The 16,890-nt window shown below is 50.5% G+C and overlaps 1 protein-coding gene across 4 annotated transcripts in view; it reads left to right on the top strand.

Moving 5' to 3' along the window:
- Positions 1-7,892: 7,892 nt before the first annotated feature.
- KCNQ2 (potassium voltage-gated channel subfamily Q member 2) overlaps positions 7,893-16,890 on the top strand; it is a gene marked incomplete at both ends in the record, with an annotated part of 67,449 nt that continues 58,451 nt past the window's right edge. For all 4 annotated transcript variants that reach the window (XM_082325799.1, XM_082325797.1, XM_082325800.1 and 1 more), the window contains one exon: positions 7,893-8,188. In XM_082325799.1, coding sequence (XP_082181925.1) covers positions 7,893-8,188 — 296 coding nt within the window. The remainder of the gene's footprint in view (positions 8,189-16,890) is intronic.

Below are 16,890 nucleotides of genomic sequence, written 5' to 3'. Positions count from 1 at the left end.
AGTGAGGGCAGCCCGTGCCAGGCGGGAGGCGGCTGTGATTAATGGAGCTGCACCGGCGTCTTGGATGCTCTCAGCGGTTCCCATTAGAGCGATTGCTGGGAGGGAAGCGTGCAGCAGCAGGTCAATATGCTTTGGTGCCTCAGGACATCTCCAGCCATAGAGCTCCATGGGGACCATGGGAAATGTGCAGGAGAGGGGGACAGGGAGGGGTGGCTGAGGCTGACCACATCTTCAGGGGGAGGTGAAGTCCCTCTTGCAGGGTGGCCTGGGCAGCTGGGCCACTGCCAGCTTGCTGTCAGGCTGCAAACACAGCTCATTTTTAAAACCACTCTCCCCTGCTCCACCCGCACGCACAGGCGAGTACATGGAGATGCTGAATGAGAGGTTTCTCAGGCACAGCCAGAGCATCCGGATGCCCAGAGGACGGGAACATCCTTTGGACCAGTGTGCGCAAGATAAAGTTGCAAGAAGAAAACAGGGGCTGCATGAAAATAAGGCTGGAAGTGAGGAAAGGTCATCCTGCAGACACAGCGTCAGCTTTGCCCAGGGAACCTGCCCCGTGGGCCCGCTTCTGCCCGCCTTGTCGAATCCCCGGGCACCGAGACGTTTAGCAGAGGCTCGCTGCCCCTCTGGTGCTCCCCACATGGGATCCAAAAGCAGCCCACAAAGAAGCAGTTTCATGAGCAGTAGAACCAGGGGGTCCGGTTTCCCATGGATTTGTGTTTTGAAAAGTCACGGGTGGGTCCTCTAATGTCCAGTCCAGTTGTGTGCATGCATCACCATCTCCATCAGGGGGGAGATTTCAGGATTTCTGTCCTCTTTCTGTTCACACAGTTTCACTTGTAGCAATCCAGAATGTCCCCCTCTACCTTTAATGAGCTAAGATAAAAATTGCCCATAAGCTCTGCAGTTATTAAAGGAGAGAAGAGTGAGAGAGGCAGATGCACATACACCAGCTTTCTTTAGGAACTCAGGTTAAAGATAAATAAATCATAAACCCTTGTCCTTTCATGTTCTCTTGATTTCCCAGGTGTCCGGGCTGAAAGACTGAAGCAGGCCTGCAGCAAAAGCTCATGGTGCAGAGAAACTATGAATTTAGTTACTTCAAGAGTTTTTCTTTGCCTACGACACATTGTATGCTGTGACAGAGGCAGGAGCATGGAGACAGGCAGGTCTGCCTGGCAGTTTCCCAGCAGAATACCTGCATGTTTTAACCTGAAACATGGATCAAAAGTAACCCTCTTAATTAAAAACAAAACCTAATCTTCTCTCTTTACCATTTTTAAAAAGAAAAAAGTTACACGAAAAAATTGGAAAGCAGATTTTTACATTTGGAGGGTTTTTTTAATCTCTTTGCATAATGAAAAGATAAAATAATTAGCTTTAAAGCTTTTCAGTATTTTAGTGATTGAGTTTGGCTGTTTTGCTTGCCAAAACTGGAGATTTTTAACATTTCAGCAAGAAAAAAAAAAAAGGAAAAAAGTTTGCAGCAGGAAAGAAAATAAACTCTTCCTCCATGCAGGTTTGGAGCTGTTACATCTTTAAAGCCAGAGGGGCCATCGCTCCCCATGCTGCCCCACTCCTGCTTGCAGGAACCCTCCCAGCCCGTGCATCGCACCCCATTCCCCTGCTCTTCCCCAAGGGCTGCCCCACCGCCGGGGCAGGATGGGCTCATCTCCTCCGAAGACCCCCTGTGATCCAGCACAGCTCCCCAAGTGCTGTAACACCTCCACAGAGCAGAAATCCCCCCCAGCATCTCCTGCCCTGCTCCCCAAACCCCCTTTTATCCCCACAGCAGCCTACAGAGGTGGGGTGGAGCCCAGCTCTGGAAAGTCCCTTCCCTCCTAACCCAGGACACCTGGGACCATTTGGAGCTTATTTATTTTAATTGGCTTCACCCTCCACTCTCCCTGCAGCAGAATAAAGCACGGCAATCCAGTGTGCTCCTGCACTGTTCATCTCTCAGGTAAGACAGATGTGTCAGAGTTGTTAGCTATTTCAGTATGAGATTTTTCTTTCTGTTAACAACCTCCAGTCCCTAAATATTCATGCAGGTTCTAATTCCGCTTTGAAGTTGGTGGGAGGCAGGTGCCTGAATGGGAACAAAGCACCTGATGGGCTTTGTGGGACTGGGTCCCAGCCGGGATGCAGTCACGGTCCTGGGAGGTGCTTTACTGGGAGCAGACTCAGCCCTGAGGTGGACCCTGAAACCTGACAAGGCTGGAAGAGCTCCTGTGCAAAACCAGGTTAGTTTTATTGCTATAAACCTGTATGTTGTAAAGAGCAAGGCAGTGGTTTGGAGAATTGGAAGGGGGCTGCTGATGGGAAGTCTTCTAAGTCAATCCACATCTCCGAGGGGTCACCCCCAAGGAGCTCACGGGGAGAGGAGGTCCTGGAGCAGCCTTGTCTTGGGGAATGAGGTCTAAGAGCACAGAGGTGACAGCAATTTGAGTTGTGTGGCTTTGGTCTTTGTGGGTGCAGGTAGAGGCAGAAAACCAGGGAGGTCAGGAGGAAGAACGTGAGCACTGGGAGATGTAAGGAATGACTAAGAGAGCTAAATTTACAGAGTCTGGGAAAAGGAAGGCTCAGGGGCAGCGTGGTCACAGGCTAAAAATACCTTCAAGGTAACAATATAAATGAAGAAAGGGAATTGTGCGTGCTCTCAAAGGAGGCTAGGGCAAGAGCCAGAGCTGGAGGCTAATGAAGGAAGCACGTAGCGTAGAGATGGGGAAGGAGACCTCATCGTGGGGAATTTGCCTGGGGAAGGGGTTGCTGGGGGCTGAGCAGGGCAGAAGCAGAGCGGTTGCAAGGTGCAAGGCAGAATAGGGCGGGTGCCGGTCATTGTGTGACCAGTGGGTTTATTTTCAGATTTGTGGATGCTCTGAGCGTAACCCGGTTTAATTCAATAGAATTCACCCTAGCTTTGCTTTTCCCCATTGATTCTCCTTCCATGTGCTCAGTCAAGTAGCTGTTCCTTCCACTGATTTTTTTTTTTTTTTTTCTTTTTACAGTTAGGTCTCCACAGCACAAATGAATATTTAGACCTCAGCAATTTTAATCACTCTTACAAGGGAGAAACACAAACTTCCTAGCTGAGAAGGGAGTGTGTATGTCTCCCTTCTGGGTTAATTCAGTGTAACTTGGGGAGATATCTGTTTGTGCAGTCAGATGCTTCCAGCTGCAGCTCAAGCTGATCTCATGTGGCATGTTTTGGCCCAGGTTTTGCTGGATCAGCCTCCAGTGAGATAGGTGCTGTCTAAGAACAGGACGGAAAGATGGATGGTGGCACAGAAATTTTGCGTCCAGTAACTATGCAATATAAAATAAGTAACTCTGTCAGCACGAGGCTGAAGGAAGCCTGGCTTCTTAGCAGTGTATTGGTTGCAAATTCTGATTGAAGCATTTTAGTGGCTGGGAGGGGTGGTGTCCTCCTGGACACCTTCTCTGGTGTCTAATAAAGATGAGATTACACGTCAGGATCCCCTTTGGAGGGGGAAGGAGGAGGCATTAGGGAGCTTCTGCCTCTCTCTAGGCTTCTAGTTTTCATGAAAATTGACACAAACTTAATTAGTATTGAGGCTGATGACTGTCAGATTTCATTGAAACTGGACAACCATCTGGTGCATCTTCATTTTAGGCTGGTAAAAAAACCCAAAACAACAGCGGTGATACTGTGTTTGAAAGTGAGTGCCAAGAAAAGCCTTTGCTCTTTGTCCAGTGCCCAATTTGAAATCCTCTTGCTCTTGAAGTGGTCCTTCCACACCAGTGTCTTCATCTCTGCTCTTGGTTGCCACAGCCCCAAGGGCTGGAGTGACCGTCCCCGCTGCAGACCCCGGGTTGCCCACAGCAGAAGGCTCAGGCCAAGTCATGGGTAGCTCCAGGAAAGAGATTTTCAGATCAGTGAGACAACGCTGCTACACCTGCCTTTAACCCCGTGACCTTAGCAACTCTGGATTTATAATGTGCTTTTAGCCCCTTCCTTGATCCCATAAACAGGGCATGGGTCTGCAATCTAATTTAAGCTTATTCAGCCAATTTCTGTCTCTCACCAAAGCCCCATTTTCTTATGGTTCAAATGACAGCAGTGATAAGCAAACTCCCTTCAGTTTGTTTTAACATGCCCTCATCTAAATGCTGCCTTCACCGCCCTACAAGTTCTCTGCAGCTGCGCCTAAATCTCCCCATCCCAAGTGCTGAAGCCTTTGCTGAGCATTGCCTTACATTTAAGCCAGAAATACGTATTCCCTTGTCACGCTCCTCTTCCTCCTTTGGAAATCTGCAGATTTCTTCGTTTATGCACAAGAATTTCTTTCTTACAGCATTTTCCCCTGAGGGCTCAAACCTTAACACTGGAGAAGCATCACCTTCCAGGTTGAGTTCCTTGTATGAACCAACCTCTCTCATGGGTCAGGGCTCCTGGTTTCAACACCAAAAATGGTTTGGCACGTGTTGGAAAGAGTCCCTGTTAGCCAAGAGGTGAAGACACATGTTTAACTGATAAACATGGGTTCCTGGGGACTGTTTGCTGCTCAGAGAAGAGGATGAGGTGGTGAGAGGTGTGGGGTAGCTGAAGCAGAGGAGGGAGATGGGTGGACACTGGGTGCAGAAAGACTGAGCTGTTCATGCCCTTGGTCTTGACAGGTTAGTTTTGCTCCGATGGTGTAGCCTCCTGTACAAGGGGAGATAAAGCCATCTGCTTTAGGTTTTGAAAATAGCTCTGGAAGAAAGCTGTGAGTGACAAAACCTGGCTACAGGTAGCACAGTTCACACAAACCCCCAGCTGGGCGGGCATGGAGAAAGGGCTCTGGTCCAATGTTTCAAACAGAAATATATCCCTGGAGTCATTCTACATATTTCACACCAGTCATTTCTAATACGTTTTAAAAATCGCCAAGGGACAGAGCATGGACTTTCTGTATCTTAACATAGCTTGATAGGTTTCATCTTACTTTCAGGGTCTAAGCTATCTGCCACGGTATTTGTGTTTTAAAGCCATCAGTAGTGTTGAAAGCAAAGAACTGAGTCAGTAATTCTGTTTGTGGAGACATAATGTCCTTGGATCAGATAAAAGCACCTTACCAGTACTGCTTTTATATACCTCATTAATTCACACGGCGTTAGTGGCTGTGTCTTTTCTTCTGCTCCCCAGGAGCAGTAGCAACACGACCAGCTTCATCTTCAAAATTACCTGCTGCAGACTCTGTGGCAGGACATCGCAGCTTGGTTAGTGTTTGGATTCCAGTTGTTCCCAAGAGACCGCTGATCCTCTCAGGGTTGCAACTCGCCAGGCACGGTGCAAACCAGATCAAGGGAGAGCTCCTGGGAGCTGGCGTGCTGGGGAGGAAAGCGGGATGCCATGTGCTCGGGGTCTCAGCGCGATTTGGTGGAGGAACCCTGTTCTCATGCCACCCGAGGCAAAGCCCTCTCCAAGCAGCCATGCTGCTTCTGAGCACTTAACTGCAACTTGTAGTGCCAACCCATGAAATATTATCTGTAGAGAGGGAGTTAGAGATGCCCTAAGAGCCCAGGGTGAAGAGAGGGAAGGGGCAAGGCTCGAGTGGGTCTTCACCCACAATTCCAGGCCTTTTCCACCCCCCTATTTATATAAGGAGACCATCCTTGGTGCCACTTGCTCACAAGGACTTGCTTGTCTTTGTCTGAGGTTTTACCTCCCTCCCAAGTGAAGCAATGAGCCCCGACAGCCGCTACAACCATGCTGTGTCTTTCCTCAGCCCATCCATGGCTTGGGAAGGATGAAATCCCATCCCCTCCCTTGGCCCACTCCTGGTTTTTGATGGTCTTGGAGATAGATGATACCCAAAGCTGTGCTGCAGTGTGACACCACAAATGACCAACTAATTAGGGAAAGAGGAGTGCGATGAATTTAGATTCTTCTTTAGGGCTCACAGACTATTAGTAATCTTGAATTTGTTAATTGAAAATTGCTTCCTCTGTTTGTTGTCGGCCTTTTTGTGGAGGGGGATATTTCCTGCTTTTGGACTGCGTCGCTGGATCTATAATAATGCACTTTGTACATTAGTGCCAGGCACATTTGTAATTGGCTACCCTATTAAAGAATACTAATGATCTTACAAGTGTTCACAAATAATGAATAGAAGGGCCCCTCGCTGAATTGAGTAATTTATTCACTGACATACTTGCAGATCTGTTTTTCCATTATTTAACCCAGCTTTAGTTTTCTGCCTGCCTTGCAGAGATGACTTCTCTTTTTGCGATGCGCTGGAGAGAATATGGGTCACAGGAAACATACTGTTCATAAAAATGTAGGGCTGCTCCATGCTGGCTCCTCTTCTAACATACATGGTAGGAGCTGGAGAGCAAGCGGCAGCAGTTTTAGTCTCAATGCTCCTCTTGTCCATTAGTTGTTGGGGTTCTCCTGAGGAATAAGGAGAGGACCAAAAAGCCAGGTCTTGAGAAATGCACTCTGGAAGGTTATGCTGATTTTCTAATTTAAATATGGATTTCAGGAAAAGAATGTCAACAATACAGAGTGGCAGGACTGGTTTTCCAACTGCTGCCCCTCACAAGAGAGGAAACTGAAACACAGCCCAGCGCGGTTCCTGCAGGCCATGAAACTTTGGACAACCTTTTTGCTGCTTCCCTAATAACCACATTGTGGCAAAACACTTTGTGTTGAAAGCAGCAGCCTATCTGAGCTTGCAATTTTATTTACTTACAAAAAGCCTTGTCCTAAAGCGTTGTTTACCGATGACGAACACGCAGGAGTGTGCAGTTCACAGATCATCTGTGACTTGGGTTGCATAGAAAATTCACTGCAGTAGCAGTTAATGGTCTTGGGCTTGATTTTGCTTGGTTGCAGGTCTTCCCATTGCACTAAATGACCCTTTTCCATGGAGGATAATTGCGTGGGGCGGGTACCTCTGTCTTATCTCAGGCTGCTGCAGCTGACTGTGTCTTCTCCTGAGCCTTGTGAAGATGTGTCAGGAGGAAATATTCCTTGGGGCAGAAGCCAGTCATGGTGTATGGGGGAAAATGGTAATGCTGGACCATAACCAACAGGGTGTGTTAAAGAGCTGATTTGGGTCAGCACATCTGGAGATGGACTTCCTATGCTGGGAGCTTGGGCTCTGCAGCTTGGTGACCACATCACTGGAGTTCTGGTGCGTGAAGTAAGCTGAATTTGGGTTTCCATGTCTGAAGAGGGCAGGTTGGACCTTGGGGAAGCGTGGACAAAGGGAATGGCTTTGCACCAGGGGATTTGCGGTGAGGTTAAGCAGGTCTGGTGGCTGAGTGGGCATGTGGAGATGGGGCATGGACTTGGGTCCTTCCTGCGAACCTGCGGCACTGTCTGCACCCGCTGCCAGTGGGACCACGATGGAGCTGTGGGGATGGGCACCCCAGCACAGGCTGTTACCCAGTGCTTCTCAGGGCGCCTTTGCAGAAGGAGCCCACTCGTGGTGATTTTGGGGAGGGGATGCCAGAGCCTGGTTTTGGGAGGGGACACTGGACCCTAGCTTGGGGGCAGGGGAAAGATGGCAGCCCTTGATTTTAGAGGAGGATGCTTCGCGGGGATGCCAAAGCCTTCGTTCGTGGGGATGATGCCAGATCCTGATTTTGGTGGGAGAGGCCAGCGCCTGCTTTTTTCCTTTTGGGTGGAGGGTGGCAAACCCGGAGTTTTCGGGATGGGGCGGGGGGGAGTGGGAGAGCCTGATGTTGGAGGGGAGAGGCCGAGGGAGTCCAAGGGTTAAGGAGGCGGGCGGCGGCGGCGGGGCGGTGCTGGCGGAGCCGATTGCAGCCGGCTCCTGCGGCTTCGCCTGCGCCGGGCGCGGAGCAGCGGCGGGGAGCGCGGGCGGAGCCCCCCGCCGCCCCCGGCCCCGCCGCCATCCCCCCCCTCCGCCCCGGCCGCCACCATGGTGCAGAAATCCCGCAACGGAGGCGTCTACCCGGGGCCCGCCGCTGAGAAGAAGCTGAAGGTGGGCTTCGTGGGGCTGGACCCGGGAGCCCCGGACTCCAGCCGGGACGGGGCGCTCCTCATCGCCGGCTCCGAGAGCACCAAGCGGGGCAGCATCCTCAGCAAACCCCGCTCCGGGGTCTCGGGCAGCGGGAAGCCCCCCAAAAGGAATGCTTTTTACCGCAAGCTGCAGAATTTCCTCTACAATGTGCTGGAGAGACCGCGGGGCTGGGCTTTCATTTACCACGCATATGTGTGAGTAACAGGGTGGGGGGCAAAGCCGACGGGAGAGACCCCCCACCCGGTCGGGCTCTGCCCTTGCCAGCTCCCTCCCTCCATCCCCGCCACCCCAGCCCCCAAAATGCATGCCGAGGAGGAAGGATGCTCCAGCTGCGGGTGCAGGGAGGGGATGCCGGGTACCAGGGCTGGTTGGGGAGCCCCGAGGGATGCTGCGGGGTGGCGGCGGCTGAGCCGTTCCCCCCCCAAAGCCCCGGGGGCAGCCGGGCCGCCGCTGCATCCCTCGCCCTGGTCCAGCCGGTGCCCGGTGCAGGGCGGCAGGGTGCCCAGGCAGGCTGCGCCCGGCGCCCGGCGGTGTGGCGGTGGTGGAGGCAATCCGGGGCGGGGAAGCTGCCCCTGCAGAGCCGGGGGGTGGCGGCTCCCCGGGGAGGTGCAATGCACCGGGCCCCCCGTCTCCCCCTCCCCTGCCCGCTCCTGCTTGCGGGGGAAGGGGCTGCTCATGCGGTCGGTGCAGGGGGCTGGAGCAGCGGGAGTGATGGGTAGGGACTGCTCCTCCGTCTTGCTTCAAATCACCATAGCAATGCTGTGAGCAGAGGAACAAAAAAGCTCTGCTCAGGCACTGTCTCTCCTTCCCTCCTCCCCCCCTTCTCCCCCGGCCCCATCTTTGGCTGCTGTGTGGCTGCGAAGGGCTTGGGGTTGGTTTTATGGCTCTGCACTGGGTTCTGGAGGTATTTCTTGTCCCCCTGTGGGAAGCGGCTGAATTGGAGATGTGTCTAGAAAGAAATGCTAATCAGTGTCTGGGGCTTCCTGACTGCACAGGGATGGAGCGGTAAACAAAGGAGCAGTCCCGGGGTGCACATTTCCCCGCTGTTACCCCGTTTTTTTTGCCAGAAATGGCCACATCCGACCCGCCGTTTGGCAGAAAGATGCCCATATCTGAAGGCATTGCTGCATAGGGAGAGCAGATGACTTCCCGTTGTTTAGAGGATTGCAAAGGGAGGGTCAAGATAAATTGCTGTGTTACTGCAACTCCCTTCCCTCTGGGACTTTCCACAGTCCCACCAGGCTCTTCTGCAGGCCTGGGCTCGGGCTCGGGTGCTCCTTCCCTTGGTGCCAATGTGTTGTTTTTTCTTTTTTTGTTCGCATGTTTTTCATCATGGCTAGGGCCTCTGTCAGCCCCAGCAAGAGGATTTTTTGGGCCTTTTGTGTTGGTTTTTTTTTTTCCCCTCATCCTTTTGCTGTTAGGCTGTTCTTAGGTAAGGTGTTGGGATATGCTTTCTGGTCCTCAGCCATTTTGTACATTGAGGCCTTCCAGGGAGGTGTTGGCGAGTCCAGTCGGAGAGTCGGTGAGATGCTGGCTGGGTGGAAGGGGGAGCTTTGCCGTGCACTGCAGCGAGTTGGGGTCCTTGCGGGGAGCTCTTTTCCCTAGGGAAATGGGAGAGGAGAAGAGGGAGCTCAGATGCGGGTACGATGAGGGGTGTGAAGTCCAGCTCTGGGAGTCCTGAGCATCCTCCATGCTCAGGGCCATCCTCTGGAGTTGTAGGTGGTTTGTATCACAAAATCCTCCAGAATTGTGTGGAGGGGCCGAGTGTTCACATTGTGAGCTGGGTGCTGGGATGTGTGCAACATACACTGTGTGCTGTTAAATACAGGTGGGACCCCAGCTTGGGGACATTGGGGTGACAATGACAGAGGTGGAAGGGGCTGAAAGCCAGATGGCAAGCGGCAAGGGTAGTCCTGACCGTGAGGGCTTTATAAGCATCTTTGGCTTAAGACAGCTGCTCTGTCTTAACTTCTGACCTGTTTGGCTCTCTGTGGTGGCATTTGCTTGGACAGCCAGCAGTCCTCATGGGGCAGAAGCAGGGGCATCCCAAAATGACCTCCTGCCAGGGTTCGCTGTCCCATGAATGCCCTGTCCCCGGCGTCAGGCTGGGGTGCCCCTTGCCTCTCACCATGTAGCTGCATCCCCCCAGCCCAAGCAGCTGCATTTCTCCTGGGCTCGTGACTGCACTTGTACCTGCCGTGGCACCATGGGGAGCTGTGCCCTCCCATGAGGGACGTGGCTTGGGACGTGCTGGGAGCTGGGCGGCCTCCTTGGCTCACCTTGGGGTAGATGCCCCAGCAGCTGGGAGATGTAACCATTGCAGAACCATCCTCTGACCCCCGCTCACGCACCCGTCGGGAAATGGAGGCTGAATTCAGGGCTGAGGTGGTAATTGCACCAATGTCTGTGAAGCATCAGTGATATAATTAATTTTTTACAGTGTATCGGGAAGTTATATGGACTCCAGTCTTCTGAACTGTATATACGATAGGTTTAGCCTTGGCAATCTGCTAATATATTATTTAAAGAGCTGAAGGCTGTTGTAAACATCATAAAAGTCACTGGGATAAGCCCCACACACCGGTTACCGCCCTTTGCTGCCCAGGTGAGCCTGGTAGGGCCCGTGCCAGATCTGTATGTGTTTGAAGGGGGTTTCCTGGGTTTCTGTACCTAGAAGTCTGCTATCCAGACTGATAGCACAGATAAAAACCTCAGTGGCTGCTTATTCAAAGATATGGGAGGATGAAGAGATTGGCTCAAGGTCATAAAGTTTGTATGGGAGAGCTGGAGCCACCCCTGATGTCCCTATGGCCGGTGCAGGGCCCTACCTGTGCTATTGGGGTCACACTGTCGTCTCCTGCCCAAACCCCCATTTTGTGCCAAAGCCTTGAGCACCAAAGCACCTTTAGCTTTCGTAGCGCAGGAGTGGGAGTCCGGAGGGAGGCTGCGGATGGGGGAGCCCCGTCCTGCCGTGACTCGGGCTGTGCGCTGCTCAGCCCCTCCGCCACTGACCCCAGCTGCCAGCACCCCTGTTTCTCTGCTCCTGCTACTCACAGGGACTTTCTTGCATGAAGATTTAGGAACTATTTCCAGCGTGAATGAGTTTGTGACCCTGCAAGGCTGGATTTTAGCTTGTGGAGATGCCTATAGACCCCACTGCATTTCTAGGTGTGGAGCTGCTCTGGGGCTGCAGTGTTGCTCAGGCAGCCTCCCTGCACCCAAATGCCAAGACAAAAACTGTAGAGACTCTTCCAGCATGGGCATGTTTCAATAAATGAGAGGTGCCTCTGCATAAGTACCTTTGATAAATGCCTGTCTGCAGAGGCCCATCTCCCAGGCCGGTATTGCACTGGCTGATTGATGCACTGTCTTGACGTGCCTGTGCAAGTTGCGTTATTTCCAATTCTGCATCCTAGATCCAATCCATCTGATTTCTTTCCCCACCTCTTCTTCCTGTTACCGCTCATTCCCCTTTGCACCATTTCATGCAGAAGAAAACAGGGAAATTCAGAGCAACTCCCACCCCCCAGCCCCAAACTCGTTAACGTGGTCTCATCTCAGATGTTGCCTCTGTAAAAGTGCTATTACCTCTGTGAGCAAAAGCACTGCTTTATATTTGTGTTGTGATTCATTTTTATACTTAGTTATACTTCCTACACTGACACAACTGGGTGACCGGCTCATGGTAGCTGTGTGTGTACACAGATTATATAGAATATATGTATTTTGCACAGCCCTGTGGACGGCTGAGCCTGAGAGGTCCTATTTTTGAGCATGGCTGGAGGTGGACTCTGGCTCCCAGAGGTCTGAGCCTCCCCTATCTCTTATCTTCTCCCAGTATCTTTCTTTTTTTATCCCCCCCTTTTTTTTTTTTTTTTGACAGAGCCTTAGCAATGCAGCACGTGGCCTCATTCTGTTCAAGGTTGAGCTGAAACTTGAAAAGTTGAGCTGTGCCTAAATAGCAGGGCAGGCTTTTTGAGGGATGCAGCAGCATTTAGATCTCAAGGTAGTTCTCTGCACGGGGAGGCATTTTGCTTCCAAAATGCTTCCATTTTATTTCTTTCAATAATATAAATATTTTTTTTTCTTCTAGTCCTTTTACATTGGTTATTGTAGCCTGTCCTGAGCTCAGTGGTGCTGAGTTTGAAGGGCTGTGATACTCGAAAGTGATTTTTGTCCCTGCCTGCCATCTTATTTCAGGAGGGGTGGCTGTATTCTGTGCCAGCCTAAGCGAGGTACTTGCACTGGGCACTGCTGTAGCCCGATACATCTGGAGACACATTTGCTGATCCCGTGGGTGAGCTGCTCATGTTTGGTCCCTGAGCTGAAGACGAGGGGGCTGGATTTGGGGCAGTAGCAGGAAAAGAGCCTGTATTCAAACAGTTTAAAACTGTCTGCACCCAGGGCCAACGTAATTCTTGCATTTCCTGCTTTGAATTTACAACCTTAATGCGTCTTTTTAACTGCGTTAAAAATAGTTTGGATGCATTTTTTGTCCGCATACTGTGCACCATACATTCAGTTAATTAAGCAAGTGCATGGACTTAAATTATAATAAGGAAGAACATTTTCTCCCTGTCTAATTATATCAAAATTTCCTTGTGCCATCCCTATCCCCTTTGTTCTTCCCTTTTAACCCAGCCAGAAGCCACCTCTCTCTCCAGAAACACTCCTCTCTGTGCTGCCCGCATCCTGGCATGGCCACGGTTGGCATGGTGGGAGGATGGAGAGTTGATGCAATTACTTCCCTGAAGGTCCAGGGTTTCTCAGTGCAGAGGTGGCCTCTTTTTGTGATGCCTTCCACTCCTCAGGGACTGACGAAAACATGGTTATTTCAAATAGATCCATTCCTAGATAATCTTTTGCATCAGATTGAATGACTCTGGGAACCCCCCAGCCATTTTTCTGCTGCCTGCGTTGGGTTTTTAGGCAGTTCTTGTGTTTTGTTTTCCACTTACATTTTTTATACTTTTTTTATGGCATTTGCTAATTAGGGCTAATTTTAGTTTGACAATCTCATTTATCCATCCCCAAGCACTGAGGGGTTGTGGTTCATGGCAAGCCCTCACCCACAGTCAGGGATATTGCTGGCAGGTACGATGCCACCAAACTCAGCCCTTCCACCAGCGACATGCAGGGAACTCCTGGGTTCTCCTCCCCGTGTCCTAGTGAGTATGGGGGATGAAGGGGCCAATACAGATCTCCTGTAAGTGCTGAGTTTAATGGAGCTGCTGGGCTTTGGCCTCGGGTGGTGATGCCCTCAGCCGTGTGGTTAAGTCTGTCCTGGGGACCAGGGAGACCTCCATGGTGCAGTGCCTCATGAGCTCCTCTCCAGCTGCTTAGTCAGAGCTTGGTGGGAGCAACCTGATTTCAGTCGCTTTAATGTGTCACGTTCCAGTCGTCACATTCGCCCCACGCTGACATTAAGGAAACGAAAAACAAGCCGATCCTCCAGATGACCTCCTTTTTGCGCTGCAACACACCTCAACCAGATGAGTCTTCCTATGGCTCAATTTATTATAAGAGGGAATAAGCCAAAAAGCAAGCCCCAAATCCCATACTAAAGGGAAGATGGGCATTGCTTAGAGAGATGCAGTTAGCAAAAATCGGATTTCTTGGGTTTTTTTTATTGCATTGCAGCAGAGGGAGGGGACGTTAGGAGGGTGAGACACTGTGCAATTCATTTGGTGGGGCAGGGTGAGCAGGGCAGAGGGTTTGCCTGTCAGTTAGGCATCGGTGGGGTTTCCAAGGATAAAAAGCACATAAGTTTGGTATTTGGCTTCTGGGATTTAAGTAGCAAACACTTAGCCCTGCATAATCCTTTTTAAGGTAGCCTAAATGCTTAGCTGGTTTCTTAGTTCTTTAGGGACAGATTCCTCTTTAAATTGTGGTGGCAGGGAGGTGTGCCAGTCCCTCTTTCTGCTATGTAATCTCCTGTAGAGAAGATACAGGAGAGCCAAGAAAGATGAAGAGTAGTTCCTATAAAGCATTTAACTTTGTCTATGGTGTGCTTCTCAGGAAAATGTGAGCCTGTCCCTATTGGTGTGATGTCCCCAGTTCCCAATGCATCAAAGAGAGGAGGTCTCCAGCACTGAGACAGGCATTGCTACAGGATAATGCAATGGCTTTTAGCCCCCGATGGTCAAAAAGGAGCCACAGTTCAGAACCAGTTTATTGTGGGGGTCTAAACTGAGTTTCATGAATGTATTTAGATGAGAGCTGTATTGCAAGGTGATTTGACCAGTGAGGACATGATGGCAAAACCAGGTAGTGCAGAAGGGCACTGGGCACAGTGGTTTGGCTGGTGCAGCTGGGTCCTTCACCACCAGATGTTTAAATGGCTCCTAATTGGGTTGCAAGCCAAAACCACTCAGGCTCCTCTGACACTCGCTTGTGGCAAAAGATGGCCCCACCAGGACTGCAGGAGTAGGTATTTAAATCTGGTCCCTTGGTGCATGTGCCCATCCACCCACAGTAAAAGAAAAATGTCATTTTTCTCCAGCAAGAGCAAGTTGTGTGATACTTCAGCGTACTTGATCAGCTCACTGAAGCTGCGGGTGACCTTGGATCCCCACGCAGTTCTCCTGGCCTTAGCCTGGATAAACTGCAAATGCAGCCTTCTATGACACTTACGTTGAAGGTGTTTGGGGGGGGGGGTGTCATGTGCATTTATTCTAAAGCACTGAATTAATTACATGTGGTGTTGTTTGGTATGGAGTATCTCACACAAGTCACAGGCCGGGACGGTGAGAGCTGCATTATTACAGCCTCGGGGCTTCTTGACTGTCTAACTGCCAATAAACAAGGGAAACTGGAGCATTCCTCCAGATCTCTCTGATCTGCCTTTGGTATCGCTCCAGCCTCTTAACATGCTTTTTAGATGCGTGGAAAGCTTTGGTGTTGGTAAGCATCCATCCAGTGACTTTTTTTGAGTAGATTGGATGTCAGAGGGCAGCCTTTTCCAAGGCATGGGGAGCAGAAGACCTGCGAGATCTTCTCGCCTCTCACTCTTGCTGCTGCAGGGAGGTGATTTAAAGCTACATCAGGGTCACTGGGACTGCTGGGTGCAGGAGCAGCCTCGGCTTTGCAAGCCCTGTGACTGAGCAGTCACTTGATTTGTTTCAGGATGTACAATGTCAAGACATTGCAGGTGGAGTGAGCTTTCAGGTCGAATTTGGTGATGCTCAGATACCTGCTGGGTTCCTCACAGAAATCCCATAGCACCCTCAGTGCAGATTTTGGGTGGGCAGGTCTGCCTTCTGGAGATGCCCATTTCTCTCTGTTGATGACAGAGGGAGCCTAAGTTCCCTTGCATACCTTAGGTGAAAGCTGGGTTTAATCCAGGTGGGATTAATCCAGACAAGGAGGAGGTAAGACAGAGCCTGGCACAATTTGTAAACTGAAAACTGGAGTGAGTTGAGGCATCTCCCACCTCCTGCCACAGCCTGTAGGAAACTGATGTTCAGAGCCAGAACTACCCTGTGGACATCCTTCCAGGTAAGGTCAAGATGAGAGATGGGGCTGGGCCACATCGAAACAGGATGACCAGAATCTGAGATCCACATTTACTCAGCCATGTTTGAGAAAGGAACCTTTATAGCAAACCCTGATCAACTTGTGGACCTGCAACCCAAGACCCAGGGGAAATCAGAAGATAATCAAGCCTCATTAATACTGATTATAGTTCTTAAGCAGCTACGGTTGTGTTTAGGCTCTCGGAGGAGGCTGCCCAGTGGTCAGTATTCAGTCAGAGATTCTCCTTTTTTAATGCCTGCCCTGGGAGGGTGGGACAGGGCAAAGAAACATGAGGACAGACAAGGTCAGAGGCAGTGACTGCCCCTGCTTGGGTTAGGAGGCCACCGCTCTCCATCTGAGGATCCTGGCAGTCCATCATGGCTGGCACTTGGTCTCTTCAGGACAAGATTGAAAGAGGCAGAGATTTTGCCTTCTGGAGGGTCTTTCCCAGGGATTCATAAATGCCTCATTTGTAAAGAAACCCCAATCTGCCTGGAAGTCCTGGTTTCTCATTTAGAGCTCTGCCAGCCTGGGTAGGTGACAGTGTCGAAGCAAAATACGGCTGGGGCGATTGCTGAGCTGCTGTCACACACTGCAATGGATGAGCACAGCAGGACAGGCAATCCTAATGCAGCTTCCATAGATATGCTGTCACTCTCTGTAAAGTTATTATGATGCCCGGGGGGGGGAGGGGAACTAGCAGAAATCCTGACTCAAAGGTGAGTCACATACACCTCTTCTCTGTCTTGTGTGAATGCAGTAGTTTGTGTCTGGCTACCTGCTGTGTGTGTTTGTTGCAACTTTGGTTTGATATGGTTGGAAAAACTAATATGCAGTGCAAAAGAAAAAGAAAAACTTCAGTCAAATAATAGTTAAAATGAATACCAAGGGGAAAACAATACTCTCTTAATATTGCAGCAGTGTGCAAGCACCCCTAATGGAAATAGAATTCTACAAGCTTCTGTTCTGTACATCGAGCCAAAAAGAGCCAGTCCCTGCTGTAAGGACTTATTGTATTGAACAGATAAGACAGATGGAAGGCATAAAGTAGTTGTTGGGGGACTGCTGGTAAATGTTATCTTTGCTCCACTCTTCTTTTTAATAGTATTTGCCCAGCTTCTTGTTTGCTTTTGAATTGGTGCGTTGGTTTCCATTTGTGCTCCTTGGGTTTGCAAAAGAAAGTGGGGTTGGCTTTGGCTAGAGCAAATGAGCCAGCCTATCTTAGCGGTAAATCCCGTAGTCTGAGGACCTCAGCAGGGTTAACTTTGGGCTGGGAGGATGAAGGCACATCTTCCCTGGGACATGGATCACCCATACTGGGGCAGTTTGCTGTGATCTTGCTGCTCATTACAAATGCAGTGTGTAGAGGGCTGGGAACTGG

This window comes from Platalea leucorodia (assembly GCF_965183815.1).
Source record: "Platalea leucorodia genome assembly, chromosome: 13".
NCBI lineage: Eukaryota > Metazoa > Chordata > Aves > Pelecaniformes > Threskiornithidae > Platalea > Platalea leucorodia.
Note: the sequence above shows the minus strand (reverse complement) of the source record. Positions and strands in the feature narration are given on the sequence as shown.